Source organism: Sylvia atricapilla, chromosome 21 (genome assembly GCF_009819655.1).
Source record: "Sylvia atricapilla isolate bSylAtr1 chromosome 21, bSylAtr1.pri, whole genome shotgun sequence".
In the NCBI taxonomy this organism is placed as follows: Eukaryota; Metazoa; Chordata; class Aves; order Passeriformes; family Sylviidae; genus Sylvia; species Sylvia atricapilla.
Window position 1 is genome coordinate 3452411 of NC_089160.1, and position 17195 is coordinate 3469605.

The 17195-nt window shown below is 59.6% G+C and overlaps 3 protein-coding genes across 7 annotated transcripts; 1 reads left to right on the plus strand and 2 right to left on the minus strand.

The window, feature by feature from the left end:
• Positions 1-733: 733 nt before the first annotated feature.
• PRRG3 (proline rich and Gla domain 3) lies at positions 734-9597 on the minus strand. 5 transcript variants are annotated; one of them, XR_010745194.1, is made up of 5 exons: positions 9207-9288; positions 6040-6081; positions 5296-5464; positions 4236-4417; positions 3927-4139 (listed from the first exon to the last, which is right to left on the minus strand). XR_010745194.1 is itself a non-coding variant. In XM_066333946.1 (4 exons), the coding sequence occupies exons 2-4, from the start codon at positions 6044-6046 to the stop codon at positions 1194-1196; spliced, it is 705 nt and encodes a 234-aa protein (XP_066190043.1). In that variant the 5' UTR covers positions 6047-6081; positions 9207-9597; the 3' UTR covers positions 734-1193. The 5 variants fall into 5 exon arrangements, 2 of the variants coding, with proteins under 2 accessions (XP_066190043.1, XP_066190044.1); XM_066333946.1 differs by lacking the exons at positions 3927-4139; positions 4236-4417; positions 5296-5464 and adding exons at positions 734-1730; positions 2235-2395 and having other exon boundaries at positions 9207-9597; XM_066333947.1 differs by lacking the exons at positions 3927-4139; positions 4236-4417; positions 5296-5464; positions 9207-9288 and adding exons at positions 734-1730; positions 2235-2395; positions 6401-7940.
• A 7-nt stretch (positions 9598-9604) lies between these two features.
• Positions 9605-11052, minus strand: RIPPLY1 (ripply transcriptional repressor 1). The gene is made up of 4 exons (XM_066333737.1): positions 10961-11052; positions 10586-10661; positions 9920-9984; positions 9605-9839 (listed from the first exon to the last, which is right to left on the minus strand). The coding sequence occupies exons 1-4, from the start codon at positions 11050-11052 to the stop codon at positions 9605-9607; spliced, it is 468 nt and encodes a 155-aa protein (XP_066189834.1).
• A 2693-nt stretch (positions 11053-13745) lies between these two features.
• On the plus strand, positions 13746-15158 carry CLDN2 (claudin 2). Its single transcript, XM_066333769.1, has one exon. The coding sequence runs from the start codon at positions 13996-13998 to the stop codon at positions 14689-14691; it is 696 nt and encodes a 231-aa protein (XP_066189866.1). The 5' UTR covers positions 13746-13995; the 3' UTR covers positions 14692-15158.
• The last annotated feature ends 2037 nt before the right edge of the window (positions 15159-17195 follow it).

The following is a 17195-nucleotide window of genomic DNA, read 5'->3' on the forward strand; positions in this document are numbered from 1 at the left end:
ACTGATCCCACAGCAAAGCACCTGGCTCTGCCCTGTCCTGGCAACACAACCACCTGAGCAGGGCTTGGCTCTGCTCCTGACTCTCAAGGCATGGTCTTGTGGCTCCTGCCCCTGTCAGCAGGACTTCCACACCACAGCCCTGGACACCAAATGCTCAGCCCACCTGAGAGGTCAGGAGAGTGGGGTCTGGCATTCCACTTTACCTGCTCTGGAGGACAAAGAGCCCCAAAGAGAGGGGCCAGGCAGGGCAGAGAGGTTTGGGGGAGGGAGAGGAGAGGTTTGGCCTGTCTGCAGGCTCTCAGCTCTGGGGCAGACACCAGATAGGCCACACTCCAGGAGAGAGTTGAATCCCCGTCACTTAAAGCCATGAGACCACATTTGGCTCAGGGTCAGAGACGACCCCCTTGGCCAGCTCTGCAGCAGCCAGACCTCCAGCTGCTCAGCACCCACAGGGGGAAAGAAGAGAGCATCAGGAAAAGGCCCTGCTACTCCAGAGTCACTTATCTCAAGTACCAAGACCACCAGGAGCCCTTTCGCCCTTTCCAAAGAGATCTAGGAGATCAGAGAGCACCTTCCTGACTGCTCCTCCCTGATCTCCACACAGCAAATATCACTACCACAGTGTGGACCGGGCTCCCCACTCCCATTTGGCAACAAATCCACATGGGGGAAGCACAATCTCCCCATAGAGCTGGCCCCACCAACCGCAGGGATGGACAAAATTTGCCATCTCCATCACCTAATCAGAGCCCTGAGCAGTAGAACAGGGCCCAGTGAGGACATGGGGTGAGGCTGAGCAGCAGCCTAGGGAGGCAGCAAGGCTGCCCTCACCATGGGAAATGTTATGTCAGTTTGAGGGAGAAGTGAGGAAATCAAATGCACCATGGGGAGACCCCTGCACTGAGCCAGGAACAAGCTGCTGCTCTGCTCTGGCTGCTACAGCACTTACGTGAGTGGGGAGTGAGGGGCAGGAGAAGGCTGGCTGGCTCCAGAGCCATCCCACAGCCCTGCCTCACCCCACCTGGGGACAGCTATTTTTGGTTAGGAGGGTAAGGCTATTGTGTGATGGCACCAGATTGTACAGGTGAGATGAGAGGGGCCTGAAGGACACCCGAAGGGGGCCCCAGGCACGGCAAAAGGAGGGTGTCTGGGTGAGTGTGAGTGTGTGAAGAGGCAGGAGGGAGGCGGACCCGCTATTTGCCGGCGGCAGGGGCCGTGGCCACGATCTCTTCGTACTTGGGCGGAGGGTCGTTGTAGGAGACGCTGGTCTCCTCCCCGCTGCTGCTCTCCGGGTGGCCCGTCACCTCCTCATAGGAGGGCGGCGGGGTGGCACTGGACAGTCTGGAGAGGACGGAGACAGAATGCTCTGGGGGGCAGAGGGAGCCGTCTGGCTGGGGGCTGCCCCCGGCTCTGCCATCCCCAGCCCCTCGGTTGCTGGCTTCCCGCTGGCACTGGGTCTCCCCTTGGCTCTGCGACCGCTCCCGGTACACCATGACCCTGGGGAGGCTGCGGCCCGTCCGGCTGGCCAGGTAACGGTTCTGGGCATAGGAAGGGCGGTGGCGGGTGGCTTTTTGAAGCTGGCACCTCCAGATGATGAAGAGGGCGATGACTATGAGAAGAGCCACTCCCAAGAGGGGCACCACCACGTACATAGCGTCAGAGCGCTCCGTGCTGTGCCCGGGGTCCTTGACAGAGTACACAGAGCTGGTGTAGCCTTTCCAGAACTCCATCTGCAAGGGGAACAGAGAAACAACCATCACGTGCTGCAGGTGGGAGAAGGACCCACCAGCAATAATCACTGCCCTCCCCAGGCCCACAAAAGTGGCAGCATTTTGGATGTCCCCCACCCCTTCAACCTGAGGTGCTGTGAAAACCAACACAAATGGTCTTGGGATCATCTCTCAACAGCCCTCGCACCAAGCAGGGAAAAATTTATTCCACACCAAGCCCAGCCTAGTGAATCATGGACAACAACACAGATTTGCCACACATGCCATGGGAGTGCCAGCTCAACCTGCAGCTGTAGGCAGGGTTGTCCTGGCAAAAGCAAGGTGAGGTCATTGCCCGGGAAGGGAAAGCCATGCTGGGAAATGAGGCCACAACATGCTGCCTGCAGCCAGAAGAGGACAAAGGGAACGGGAGAGGCTGTTCCCCTTGTGCTTTCCTCCTGTCTCCAGCCTGCCGAGGTGTGAGCCTTCCCACATGCACTGGGCAGCAGCGCAGGACAAACGCACCGTCTTCTCCTTGTTCTCAAACACCTCCTTGACCTCCTCATAGCTGCACACCTCCTCGATGCACTCCCGCTCGATGGTGCCCTGCCGGATCTCCTCCAGGAAGCCATTGGCTCTGGGAAAGCGTTTCAGGAGCGAGTGGGCATTCCTGGCCCCCAAGAACACTGCAACACACAAGGCAGAGACATGCTGAGCAGGGACAACCCCATACCTGGCCTCTGCCCAACCGAGCTTTCCCACCCAGCTTCCTGACAGTGCATGCATCCCCAACACCAAAATCCCAGGGTTACAGTCAGGTAGGACAGCCAAAGGGGCACAGGACTCTTGGGGTCTGCCCAGACTCTTGGAGCCCTCCTGTTAGGGCTGAGGTTCTAGAGACATCAGAAGCGGCAGCTGCAGCCACACAGGGCAACTAAGGAAGAGACAAAAGGCTCCAAAAATATTTGTTTCCAGCCTTCTGCCCCTGATGGATTTCATCTTTCTGCCCCTTTGCTGCAGGGCAAGGGAGATCCCACCAGGAGAGCAAGACCCCACAGGGCAGGGACACAGAGCTCTGCCAGGACACAGGGCCAGCACCCAGAGCACACAGTTTAGCACGACAGCCTGCTGCAAGCTGGTGTCACTGCTGCCAGCTGCTCAGGGGTCATGCAAGCTCAGGTGGCATCAAGGACTCTGTTCAGGCCCCAGAAAAACCAGTCTTCTCCCAGGGCAAACATCCCCAAAACACAGGCACAGCACAGGGGATTATGAGTCAGGGGCTTGAGCAACCTCTCCTCACGCAGCATCACATTCTCATCCCCGTTGTGTTTTGATGCAGAGGCCTGACAAACTTTCCTCTGCTCCCAAAGCCTGGGAGACTCAAGTCTTCCCACAGCACATGCAGTCCTGAAGCCAGACAGAGCAGGAACAGCACCTTCCTGCCTGCAAGGGAGACAGCAAAGCCTCTCCCCCATACCCTGCAGCAGGGACACCTCCATGGGGTGCAGGAGGCAAGCCCCTGCCAGGACCTGCAGCAGCACAAGAGGCAAAGAAGCTGTTTGCTCAGTGAGCAGAAACTTTACACAAAACATGATCCTTCCAGGATCCAAACACGCATTTCATGAATGAGTGTTTCCACAATGCAGTTCAACACACTCAGCTGGAGGCTGGTTCCAGCTCTTCCCACCAAGCCACAAAATCCTGCTGCTTCCCTTGGGAAGATGAATCAGTTCAGCTGGGTGATCCACAGGAACCTATTTATCTCCTTCACCCTCAGGCTCAGTCTTTCACTGGATCAACAAGGTGAACCCATTCACACAGCAGCAGCATCGAAGGAGGCAGGGGGACAGAATCTCCCATCTGACCTTGGTGCTAACAAAATACTGGCACCACAAGCAGAACAGTCAGTGAAAAGCCACCAACTTCTTTCCTTAGGAGCCTTTTGCCTGGGAGAAAGGCAAGGTTCCTTCTGCTTTACCTTCCATGTATCCTGCTGCTGAAACAATACAAGGTATTTGTGAGAGTGTTTGGAAATATCAACAGGGACAAGATCGTGGTGTAAGAAACAACTGCTACTGTGCTTACACCATCCTGGGCTTGGAGGCACTGAGCTGCTTTTGTGCTGTGTAGGTGCATTTTCCCCTTGTGATTTATTAATGCCTTGCTTCTGTGAGAGTTTGCAGAGGGCTGAACCACTGAGGTGTGAATGAAGAGCAGCATGAATGATGTGAGTCACAGATCTTCCCTCAGAATCGACTTTATTATGCAAACCGTTTTTTTTTTTACAAGGACAACCGAAAAAGCATTTTCAAGAGGCACAGAAGGCATCTTGCAGAAGGGCAGGGATCAGCTTGCTTTGGCTTTCACAGTTGAGGAGGGCTCTCCTGGCCAGGAGAGGGAACAGGCTGGCAGGCTGACTTTGTCTTGAGCCTTTCCAGAAGATGAAATTTTACAAAGACAACATTCATTCTGCAAATGTCCTGTACTTTGCTGGAGAAGTCTGGCCTCACCTCCTTTGCCTCCCACCTTGATCAGGCCGTGGTATAAACTCTCCCCTCTTTGGCACTTGAGCCTGAGACTCGGATTTCAACTTCCTCAGCACATCTCAGAGCAACAAGCTTGGCTGCAGATCTCACTGTCAGGGTTCTCCATCCCTGCAGAAAGCAGTCACTGGACCCCTTCCCTGCTTTGCCATGCTGAGCTGGCCACTAAGGTAGGAAATAAAAACAGACACACAGGCAGGCAGGCATCACGAGCACTGTCCCAACTGCAAGCATGCTGTGACAGAGGTGTGTGTTTTTCCCCACATGCAATTTCCCTCAGGGACATAGAAATGGCAGGAGAGCAGACACTGAGTCACTGCTCCCTCCTCTTGGAAGTGCAAAGAGCTCCCACATGGCTCAGGACCAGAGCAGGAAAACCACTGGCCTTGAGGAAACGAGCCTCTCCTCTCTACTGGATGCCCAACTGACATGAAGAGCAGACAGCCAAGCAGGACTTGTCCCCAAACCACAGGGCTGAGGGGACCTGCCAGTGCCCAACAGCCTCAGTGCTGATCCCCTGTGCCTCTCCAAGCCTCCCCACACCAGCTGGAGAACCGGTGCTCAGGAAAGATCAGAGCTTTAGGCAGGGAAAGCAGGAGCAAAGGCTGGGTTCACCTCACCCCTGCTGGGTTTCCTGGGGTGCTGCTGGCCACTGGTGGACATCACCCCATGTCTCAGCTGCCCTGCTTGGGGGGGACACCCTGGGGTGCTTCTCTGGGGAAGGACTGTGGCTGTGCCTGCAGAGTGACAGCCAGGGACGGCAGGGAGCATGTGGTGGAGAACCTGCCCATCAGGGTCACCATGAAGGGACAGCTAGGCAGGGGACACTGCCACCACGGGGGACACCTTCCACCACCAGGAAATGCTGGTGAGCCACCACCTGAGCTCTGGGAAGGAGAAAAGGCAGCAGTGGAGGAAGGCAGGGACCCAGCTGGGCACCCTCCTCATTAACTGAGGATTAAAGCAGCCTTTGAAAAACACTGCCTGAAGATCTCTGCTCCCTCCCGCCCCGAGCACAGCACGGATAATGAAAGGAGGCATACCTGTCATCCCTGGGGTCCTCCTCCTCCCCAGCGTGGCTACTGCCTCCACCTTCACAGCTGGCTCTGGCGACACTCCAAGCAAATTCCAAGATCCCAGACGGATCTTTCCATCACTACTGCCGTCCTCCTTATGCTCCCATCACACCAGGGCAGGGAGCCTCCATGCAGGCTGCCCAGGAGAGCGAGGAGGGAGGCCTGAGCCCAGCTCTGGACACACCACACACCCCTCTGCAGCCTCACCAGGTTCAGCCCATTTTAGTGCTGGCCCAGCGCTGCTCTGGGTGTGCCACAGCGAGCTCAGGGTGGGGCTGGGCTCAGCAGCTTCCACAGCACACAGAGCCCCAGTGTCACCAGCCACACAGGGCAGTGTGACCCTCAGGGTGGGCATTGGCAGGGTGGCAGTCATGGGCATGAGGAGCACTGCTGATGACAGATGTCAGCACAGACAGGCAGCTCAGAGAGCCCTGGGGAGGCCTGTCCTGCACAGCAAGCACCACACAGAGACGCAAATGCTGCAGCCTCCGGGTAGTCAGCACCTCCTCGACTCCCACCTTGCAGAGGGGAGAGAGAAGCACAAGTCAGGCCAGACCTCACCCAGGGCCAACACCCAATGGGAGCTGCTCCCCACAGAGGATAATATCCCTCCAAAATGCACCTCTCCTTTCTTGAGAGGTGGCTGTCAAACACCCCCCTTCTCTCCTCCAAAACCACCACCACCTCTCAGTCTTGCCAGGGAACACTTACTTGCCATGCTGCCTCACTCGGCCAAGGGGGGCTCCTGCCTACCTGCAGGGAAGAAAGCAGAAGAGTCACTGACAGCTTAAACTTCCAGCCCAGTTTCAAAGCCTAAACCTCATCACCCAGCATCAGATTCATGCAGAAAGCATGGTCCTGAGTGGTGGACCCACGACAGATCCCAGCTGAGCAGTGCCCCTGCAGAGAGCCAAAGATTCCAGCTGCCTCCCTGCTCTTCACCTCCCTGGAGGGGCTCAGGACACCCTCAGCTCCCAGAGTGCTGGGGCAGGTCCCAGGGAGAAGCAGGACCCTTGCAGACCAGTGAAGTAGGAAGGGAAGAACTGGATGAAGGATAGAGCCCATTTCTCACCAGCAGAGGAGATGACCTGCATGTCAGCCTGCTGGGAGCAGCCTGGTGCTCTTCCCTTCCACAAGAGATTGATGGATACAGGTGAAGCAATCATCTTATTTTAGAGCAACTACACAGACGTGCCAGTTCTCACTTCTGCAACTCCTACCCACAATCTGGTTGTTGGGCCAAGCTAAGGGCAGCAGCAAGAGTGACAGAGCTCCCTGCACACCCTGGACAACAGCTCTCCAGCTGGACAGGCACCTTCTGTGCTGCAAAAGCAAAACTAAACCAAACCCCACAGAAGTTAAACAAAGCCCTGCAGAAGCAGAGGATATCTGCTTGTTTTCCATGTTTTGTCTTCTCCTTGTGCTCAATGCCCCATGGATCAGACTGCCCTGGGCTGACTAATGCTGCGTGTGACACTTGCTGTGGCAAAGCCACAACTCTGTCAGGAGACAGAGGGGACAGGGCTGCCCAGCTCTTACAGGGATTTATAACAGATGAAGGAGCAAGCATGGTTAGAAACAGGAACTAAACCACACACTGGTCTTAGGCCCAGGACTTTGGATATCCAGTTACTCCAAAAGCACTTGGATCTGCTCTGCTGGAGAGAGGTCAGGGCAGCACAGAGCTGTTCCCAGGATCAGCAGGGCTGGAAACACAGTTCTCCTTTCACATAAAAGGCAGGCCCACAGAGAAGGGCTGATGCTGCACACCAGCAAACCTGACAACAGCCACCTTCCAGCAAATGGAGCAGCTCTCCCTGCCAACATCAGGTTTGCTGTGATTTCCAAGGTTCCTACACCATAAAGTGGCAAGAGGGCATGCAAGCCTGGAGCTGTGTCCAGACAGAGAAAGCAGCTTCTTCCCAACAGTTTGGGAAGCTCACATTGCAAACCTCAGTCTGGAGTTGAAGCAAGAACAAGGGAAAGAAACAGAGCACCAGAAGTACACGGGAGGGGTCTGCTGCCTCCAGTGCCCCACAGCCCAATCCCCCTTCTCTGAGACCTTCTGGGAGATGTGAGAGGCCTCTGGATCCATGAATTCCTCCACAGGCTCTGAGCAGGGACCACCTGACCCACTTCTGCTGTCATCACTTTTTATAAAGAGACCCAAAGCCCCAGGATAAAAGAAAGCACAGCACAGAGATCACGCCACAGTTTCCACACAAACCCTCGTTGTTACAGGCGTTCTCCCCCTCTGACGGACAGGAGAACAAAGACACAGAAAGAAGGATATTCTCACGTCACGCATCAGGCAACAAATTTAATGTTGTTTAATTTAATTTACACTCTTCCGCTTTTCTTCCACGTATCTGTGTCAATGCACCCAGTGCCACAATCAGGGAGGGGCACACAAGCCTCCAAGCACGAGCAACGCCGGTGAGAAGGGCAGACGCCCCAGATGCTTATTTTTATTTCCACATGCAAATTCCTGGCCACCTCCCGTGGCTCCAGCGAGCAGGAAAAGCTGGAGCACCGCACGCACTGACGCCAAGGGGAGCAGCATCCCTCCTGCCCCCACGCAAGCTGAGAGAAGCCTGAAGCTGGAGGCTGACCTAGCAGACGCCCACCCATTCCCGATGCCCCCCCCTCCGGCTTCCCATCCTCTATAAATACCCCATCGATAGGAGGTTGCTAAGGCAACCGTGAGGAGGCGAGAGGGATGCAGCCATGGGAGTGAGGATGCTGCAGTCGCACATTCGTGTCTCCCCCAGGCTCCCCCCATCGCCGCCCCCGCTCCCGTCACTGATGCCGAAGGAGGAAATCGCGCCGGGAAAACACGGTGCGCGCGTGGAGCCAGCGCCCCGCGGACCCCGAGGGCACCTGGGGGGTCACACGGGGAGGTGGCACCTTCTCCACAGCCTGGAGGGGGCACAGGTAGGGCTCGGGGGGATGCACAGCCCCCAGTGACGCGCCACGGCGCGCAGGGAGGATGCTGACTGTGCCAGCATCACGTAGCCGCGGTGCCGGCAGCTCAGCCGGATCCCTGTGATATTGGGGGTTTTCCGTGCCAAGATCCACGGCGAGGAGAAGAGGCTACACCGGCTACGTTTGACAGGGCAGGAAGCCTCGCCCTCCCAAAACAGCCTTCACACACCCCACCCTGCTCCCTCGGCTGGTCCTCACGCTGCCCTGGCCGCCCCCAGCCCGGCCCCTCTGTGCCCAAACCCAACCCCGAATTATCCCCACTGCCCTCAGCTTCCAGAGCCACCCCACGGCAGAGACCGCCCAACTCATCTGTCACCCTGAGACGGGACCCCCAGAGTGCAGGAGCTTTCCAGTCCCCCCTCAGCTTTCAGTGCAGAGCCCTCAACCAAACTGTCACCCCACAGCCAAGACCCCCAGCTCACCTGGCACCCCATGGCAGAGCCCCCAGCCTACCTGTCACCCCACAGCGGGGTCCCCTTCCTCACGTGTCACCCTACAACAGAGACTCCCCTGTGACCCCACAGCGGGGTCCCCTTCCTCACGTGTCACCCTACAACAGAGACTCCCCTGTGACCCCACAGCAGGATCCCCTTCCTCACGTGTCACCCTACAACAGAGACTCCCCTGTGACCCCACAGCGGGGCCCGCAGCCCACCTCCCCGGCTGTACGAGGGTTTTCCAGCCCCACCCTCCGCCCCACCGACACGTCCACCCCGTCTCCGCTGCTCCGCTGTTCGCCGCGCGCCCAGACACGCCGCGCCAGTCGCAGAGCTGCCGGCTCCCCCCTCCGCGGCCCCAGCCCCTTCGTTCCCGCTCCAGCCCCGCAGCCGCGGCCGCACAGCTCCGCTCTGCTGCCCCCGGCCCCGCGGCCGCACCCCGCTCCCCGCCGGTACCTCATGGCGGCCCCGCGCCCGCCGCAGCCGCTCCCTCCCGCCGACGGGCAGGGGAGGGGAGGCCCCGCCCCCGACACGCCCCCTCCCGCCCTCGGCCAATCGCGTCCCTCCGCGGGCCGCGCGCGCCGCCTCCCCCTTGCAATGGCGATGCGGGGCGGAGGGGTGGGTGGAGCCGCACGCTCCTTCCCCAGCCCTGGATGGACCGACAGCCAATCAGAGCGGGCTTCGGCTGCCGGGCGGTGCCGCGGTGGCCGCTGGGAGTCGTAGTCCTGAGCCCGGCCGTGGCCCCGCGGAGCGCGGGCGCGGCCCGGGGGCGGCCCCGGGAGTTGGCCGGAGCTCCGGGCGGGTCTGGCCCCGCTGCCGCACGCAGCGCTCTCTGCATTCCCCTGCCTGTTGCCTCACGCCGGCCTGCTGGGGTCGGGGCTGCCAGCATAGCGCGGATGTCCCGCGGTCACATCCCCTGTCCCCTCCTCTTCTTCATCATCCCCCTCTTCTTCTTCTTCTTCTTCCTCCTCCTCCTCGCTGCCCGAGTCATCATAAAAGAAGAGGGTGGCCTGCACCGGGAAGTTCTCCAGCAGCTTCTCCCCCACGCTGTACAGGTGGTCAAAGGCCTTGGACTTGGGCCAGAGGAGCCTGTGTGGGGACAGCCGGGGTGAGCCCCCGCCCGCCGTGCCCGCCGCGCCCTCCCGGGGCCCCGGGGCCACGGCACGTACCTGACTGGGTGCTGGAAGAACGCCAGCGCTTTGCCGGGACCGCCGTCCCCCTCCGCCGCCCGAGCCTGGGGAGACACAGCCGGGTGGTACCGGGCTCCCGCTGCCCGTGCCGCAGGGCACACGGGCTGCCACCAGGGCACACGGGCCGCCGCCAGGGCACACGGGCCGCCACTGGGGCACACGGGCCGCCACCGGGGCACACGGGCCGCCACCACGGCACACGGGCCGCCACCAGGGCACACGGGCCGCCACCAGGGCGCCCTGTGCCGGCGCCCCACACACCCAGCAACTCCCCCTCTCCTGCCCCTGAGCTGAGGCACTCACAGCGCCGCGAGGAAGCTGGCATCTACCCCCACACCCTCCTGACAGGCTTTTTGCCAGTGTAATCTCTCCCCCGTGCTCAAGAGCTGGTGCCCAGGCATCCCACTAACCCCCTGAGGAATGCCCGCCCAGCCTGGGAACAGGAGACCCTTTCAGGCTCCTGGCGGGAGGCTGCTGTGGCCGTGTCCCCCCGGGGGCTCAGCCCGGCCCTGCCCCAGGAGCTGCAGGGGCGGCACAGCCGTGGGACAAAGGACTCCCCCGTGGGGTGACAGCCTGGTTTTCTGCCAGCCGGGACCCCAGCCTCACGGCCATGGGGACAGACACAATCGGGAGCGCCAAACTCACAGGGTCCATCTCCTCCCGCCGCGCCACGGCTCCCTCCTGGGCTCGGGGCAGCCACGGCCTCCAGAGAGGAAGGGCTCTAGGAGGAGAGAGAGCAGGTTCAGCGCCGCAGCCCCTTGCCTTGCTCCCGCACGCCACAGCCTCCCCCGCCCGACCAGCCCTGCCCGGCTGCCAGCACGCCCTGTCCCTCCCGGAGGTGTCCCCAGCACCGCAGCTTCACCCAAACTCAGCCTCCCCATCCCATTCCCCCCCGGCCTGTGCAGCACCCAGGAGCTGGCTCCGAGGAGAGGGCAGCTCAACCTGCCGGTGTTTCACTGCCCCTCGAGCCCAGCACAGGCAGCACAGCCCGGAGCGGACACAGGGATGGTGACACGGTACCTTGCCCCTTGCTCCAGCCCCAGGGGTGGGCAGGCGCTGGCCGCAGGCACCCGGAGCCCCTGGGCAGTCAGGCAACAGGCAGCAGCTTGCATGGTGGCAGAAGACGCTGTCCCTTCTGACGCTGCAGACCCTCGGTGGGGACGCATTTATAGCTCTGCCTCGGCCGTGACTCACAAATTCTTTGGGGCAGGGGAGAGAGGGGCCGGGGCTGTGGGGACAGCGGTGTGAAATTTGTCCCAGTTGTGTAAACAGAGGGCCGGGGGGAGGCTGGGGGCGGAGGGGCTGCGATCTCTGGTGGAAAAGCAAAACACAAAAGGGAAAATTTGGACACCATTTGTGAGAAAATCCCCGGGGGGGAACAGGGGAGGGTAGAGACAATTAACAAGGATGATTAAGTGCTCTTTGTAGCTATTTGCATAAGGGAGGCAGGGGAGATGGGGAAGGGATGGGAAATGGTGGGACAGCCTTGGGTAGATGGGGGGGACATCTACAAATAGTGGGGCAGATGTGTATGGGATTGGGACAGTGCAATGGGGATGGGACTGCGTGTTGGGCATGCCATGGGGACAGTGTGGTGGGCTTGTGATGGGGACAGCACAAAGGGCATGAATGAGGACAGGGATGGGCTACAGTGGTGGCAAGCACAGAGCCACCAGTAGGCAGCTGATGACTCAAGAGAGGCTCAAGAACAGCCAGGGAGGGAAGACGTGGCAGGGATGGATCCCAGGCACTGTCAGGGCAATGGTCTTGCTCAGGCACCCATGGCCCATCACCCCAGGGAGCTGCCAGATCCCATTTCCACAGATGGGGGAGCAGGCACTTGCCAGTGCTCCCTGCCCTCTCCTTTGAGTTTTTGAGATGTGGACCACACCAGGAGGAACAGAAAAGCTCCTCCATGTGAGGGTGCAAGGCTGATGCACCCCCTGGCCCCAGCAGGACCACTCATCCTATCCTTACCCACTGCTCCAGCCCAAGCACTTGAAGAAAAGTGCCACTGACCGAAGCAAAGTGCAACTGGCAAACCAGTCACCTCCTGCTCCTGGGAGAGTTTCAGTTTGGGACAAGGAAAGGAAACAGCAAATGGTCCCTGCTGTAGCTCTGCTATCAGCATCCAAACACCACTGTCCAAACGCTGGCCAGATCCTGCTCAGCTCCAAGCACAATTTGTCACCAGAGGCCCTCCCTGCCCCTCTCCATCTGTGGCAGCCGGTGAGCAGGAGGGGGCACGGGGCCAACACAGCTCTCATTACCTTCCCCATTTGCTCCTCATTTGGGCCAGTAGTCTTACAACAACAAACCCCGTGGAGGACAAGCAGGGCCAGGAGGAGTAAACCAAAAGCTATGCTGGATTGGAGGAGTGGGGAGCTCAACCTGCTGGTGTTCCACGGCCCCTTGAACCCCAATACAGGCAGCACATCCCAGAGTAGACACATGGATGGTGGTACAGTCACCTGTCAGCCACTAAGGCTGTCTTGAAGGATGACAGCAAGCCTCTGACCTGAACCCTTCGGGTGAACCTACCCTGATAATTCATAGACAGCAAGCAAAGCAAGGCATCCCAGCTCCCCAATCCTTCCCGACACCCAAAGGGTTTAATTCTGATCTGCAATAAGCCTCTGATCCAGGCGGAGATTTACAGGTGGATTGTGCAAAGCTGTAGCTGAACAACTGCAGCCCCTGATCCCCTGGGCTGGGGCTCTGGCTGCTCACCCTGCCCCGAGCAGCTGCCTCCAGTGCTGGGTGACCCCCAGCTGCAGCCACCCTGGGTCACACCCTGCACCTCCAGCCACCTCCTGTAAGTACCCACAGAACTCCCTCTTCCACCCTTCTGCCCGGAGCACCCCAGGTATTTCTTTTCCAGCCACTGAGACGGTGTGGGAGGTGTTGGTTAGGGCACAGGAGAGACAAGAAAGGTGGGAAACTTTGGTGCCAAGCGTTTGAGGTGGCAGCGGGGGGGACGGGAGCAGAGGGGAGGCCCTGGGTGGTGGCAGCACACTCAGCCAGGAGTGTTCCCAGGGTGAGGGAGGCCACTGGCCGCCGTGCCGGGGCTCAATCCGGTTTCGCAAGGCACCACAGAAGAAGGAATTTTTAAACAAAGCAGAGGGAAAACAAACCAACCCTCTCCACCACCTCTGCCAACCCCACCCGGCCTGTGTAGGGGGCTGTGGGCGGGAGGTGGCACCAGCACAAAACCCCAGCATGAGCTGCACCCCAAACTGCTCACCCCTCCGCAGGACAGGTCGCCCCGCTTGGCTGGCATACTTCCAGAAGCATCCCAAAGGAGATGCCAGTCCTGATGTAATTCTGCCCTCTGTGGGCCTCCAGGCTCTCCTGGGGATGCAGGTGTCACTGCCACAAGCATCCCTGTCCATCCTTGTCCCCAGCAGCACAGAAAGGCAGATATCGATGGTTCAGTCTCAGGTAGTCATGTCCCATTGTCTCAAAGGAGCCTCAGCAGCTCGGGGTGGGTCGTGGGTGACTTGGGTGAGCCCCATGCAGATGGGGACGAGGTGCCATCCCCTTTCCTCAGCTGGGGGAGCTCTGTGTTCATCACCTGAAGTCACCTGCAGCAGGTCCCAAATAAGATGGTGAAGCCATAGTTTTTTGGCTTCCTCATGGCGAGCATCACAAAAGACAAAGGACCTCGAGGAAGGCAGAGGGCACTTTCCCCACACCAGCAGCTGACTCTCCATCCCTGCCCACGGCGTCAGTGCAGGGGAGGGCTTTGGCGTCTGTCCTTCCTGGGCAGTGCTGCTCTGCCTCTGGAGCCTGCCTGGAGAGATAGCGGAGGTGAAAGGGCGCTTGGCACACCTCCACGGGCTTGGGTCAATCGTTAATCGGGGAGGGATTGCTTTCCACTCTCACAGGTAACCTCCCTGCGGCTCCCACCCCGCACAAAACCAGCACCCCCGGCAGCAGGGAGGAGCTGCAGCGCTGCGAGCCGAGCCTCTCGCAGGGCCATGGGAACGTGAGCACACGGGAGGGACCCGGGTGACAAGCAGCGAGCCCTGGGTAGGTGATAGCCAGCCCTCACCATGGTGTCCATGGGGCTCCAGCTGCTGGGCTACACCGTGGCCTTCCTGGGCTACATCGGCACGCTGACGGCCACGCTGCTGCCCAGCTGGAAGGTCAGCTCCTACGTCGGCTCCAGCATCGTGACAGCCATCAGCTTCACCAAGGGGCTGTGGATGGAGTGCGCCACGTACAGCACGGGCATCACCCAGTGCGACATCTACAGCTCCCTGCTCAACCTGCCCGCCGACGTCCAGGCCGCCCAAGCCCTCATGGTGAGCTCCTGTGCCGTGTCCTCCCTGGCCTGCCTGATCTCTGTCATGGGCATGAGGTGCACCGTCTTCAGCCAGGGCTCTCCGGGCAAGGACCGGGTGGCGGTGGCAGGCGGCGTGGCCTTCGTCCTCGGGGGGCTGCTCTGCTTCATCCCGCTGGTGTGGAACATCCACGTGGTGCTGCGGGATTTCCGCAACCCCGTCGTCCCCGACAGCATGAAGTTCGAGCTCGGGGAGGCGCTTTACCTCGGCATCGTCTCGTCCCTTCTGTCCCTCATCGGTGGCTTCATCCTCTGCGCCTCCTGCCCTGACCGGCACACCACGGCCGCCTACTCCAGTGCCTACCAGCCCCAGCTGCTGGGCAGCAAGAGCCCCCGGCCCTCTGTCAGCCAGGTGCAGAAGAGCAAGAGTGAAGTCAATTCCTACAACCTGACAGGATACGTGTAGTGGCTGCAGGTGGGGTTCAGGCTGGCACCTCTCCCTGCTCCCCAAAGCATCTGGGCTGGCGCCAAGGGAACGTGGTAAGAGCAGAGGACACGGCGGCATCAGCCGTGCTCAGCCCTCTCATGTGCTTGGGGGGGTTGAGCCCGCTGCTTCCCTGGGATTCTGAGAGCCTTGTGACTGCTTGGAGATCCCAGCTGGTGGCTTACATTGATGAAGGACCCTGAATCTGGCTTTGTTCTTTACTCCGTGCTGCCAGCTCACAGGCAGTCCCTAGCGCAGTGGGACCCCAGCCTGCAGCCCCAATGAACCTGCCTGGAAAGGGGAGTGGGCTTGTGGCCCCAGGGACTGGCCCGCTGGCCGTGGAGGCATCACAACAGGGTCAAGGGCATGTGTGTGGGTCTGCAGTCACTGCTGGGGGAGCTGAGTGCTGGTTGCAATCCGATGTCGCAATAAATATGTCTTTCTAGCCAGACTGTATCCGAGCTTTTCTCTGGCACCCAGGGGCCGGCAGGGCGGCTGTGGAGGGGCCAAGGTGTGAAAGGTGCCCCTGGCACTTGCTCTGGCCTGCCTCCTCCACCCCACAGCTGATGGCTTTGTCACCCAGGAGCCCCCGCAGGTGGGAGCACAGTTGAGGGGGAGGAGGACCACTCTCTGGCACAGTTTGTCCCTGGGCACCGTGCAGGGATGTTGTGCCATGCACCACTACTGCCAGGGTGCCAGCAGGGACAAGTAGAGCTCCTTGTGGGATAATAGCAGGCAGCACCTTCTCTGTGTCCCCCCAGCCTTTCTTGCTTCTAAAAGCGCAGGTGTGATGAGACTGGGGTCCCCACAGGGGGGTTCATTGCACATCCAAGTCCCCGGGTGGGGGGGAGCCCTGGCATTCCCACATCCCCATCCCAGTGAGCACTGGCACCGCCGGGGCAAACGTGGTCCCAAGGGCCAGAGGCAGCTCCTGGCTGTGGTGGAGTCTGAGCAGCCCAGCTCAGCTGCAGAGAGGCCTCACAGGGAGGTCCTGAGCAGGTCCTTGAAGGGTCGGTTTTGGGAGGAAAAAAATGCCACAACTGAGACATTGGAAAGCTGCAAGGGATGGGCAGGCAGGAGCCAAGGCTGTGGAGGGACAGGCTGTGTGGCTGCAGCCCTGCACAGGAGCAGCAGCATGACATCCACACGGGCTGGTGGCACTGGGAGAGGCTGAGCACGTGCCAGGGCATGGCAGGAGAAGAGGTGCAGACATCCCTGCCCCACAGCCCACCAGGGAGCAAGAGCACTTCAATCCACCTGATGTACCACTGCCTCACCTGAGACAAGCCCTGCTCTGCGGTGCCACAGCACAGGGCACAGGGCCATCCACAGACCACCGTGTCCTTATCCCCCAAGGAGCAGGAGGCCTTGGTCTACCTGCTGACCCCTCATAAAGCAATTTAGATTAGGTCATGGAGAGGAAGGGACCACGTTCTCCACTCAGACGTCACCACCATCACCCTTGCACCAGTGAAATCATGTTTGCTGTGGGGTTAACATGCTCATGATAATGTTGGGTCACGCTTTCTCCCCTCCTCAGAGAGCAAGGAGCCACACGGGGACCCACCCCCAGGGTGACACTCACTGAAGGGGACCCGGGTGGATCTCAAGGCAAAGGACAGTGACCCCATTTCCACAGCCAAGGGACGAAGCACAGTGTCAACCCTGGACCAGCTGAGTTAATTTATTCCTGCCCTGGGGAAAAGAGTGCCCTGGGGTATACAAGAGGCTTAACCTGCTGGCTGCAGCCCCCCCAGGAGATGCTGCAAATTCTGAAGGTTCTTTGGCCATAAATGTTTTGAGTTGGTTTTTGTTTTTTTTTCTGGGCAGCTGGTGGAGAGAGTGGGAGAGAAAGTAGTTGGCACAAAAGGTCACACCTTAAAAAGGAGGAATTCCTGGGCACTGGGTCCTTGCCCCTGGCCTCCCACCCCTGTCTGCGGGCAGAGACTGTGCTAATTAAACAAAGGGGCATTTGAAACACTCAGGGCTTGATTGGTGCTGGGCTTATTAATGCTTTAATTCAAGGAGTAGAAGGGAGGCTTCCCCCAGAAGGAGAAAGGCAGCTGGCACAGGCAGGCAGAGCTCAGAGCCTGAGTACAGAAACACTCATCACACTGGAACAGGGACCAGCCTTTCCCCAGGCCCCCGTGCCACCAGCCCTGCCACAGGGGAGCCCCTGCATTAAGCAGTGGTTGGGTTCTGGGAGGGAAACGTTTCTCCCCTCCAGCTTTCCTGGCCTTCAATGTGAATGCACACAAAGATGTGAAACTTGGCTACAAGGCAAGGCAGTTTGACACAGATTTTCCCCTTGGGAAGGAGGACGGGGAAGGGGAGGGGAGGACACTGGGTGCACAGATGTGGTGCACAACGGTTATCTCTGCACCATGTAATAGCCATGATCCTCATTATTGATAAACCAGGTTATTGCAGGCAGCTGGATGTGGTCCAGCCTAGGGATAGAGAGGACAGGGGCCCAGACTGCTCTG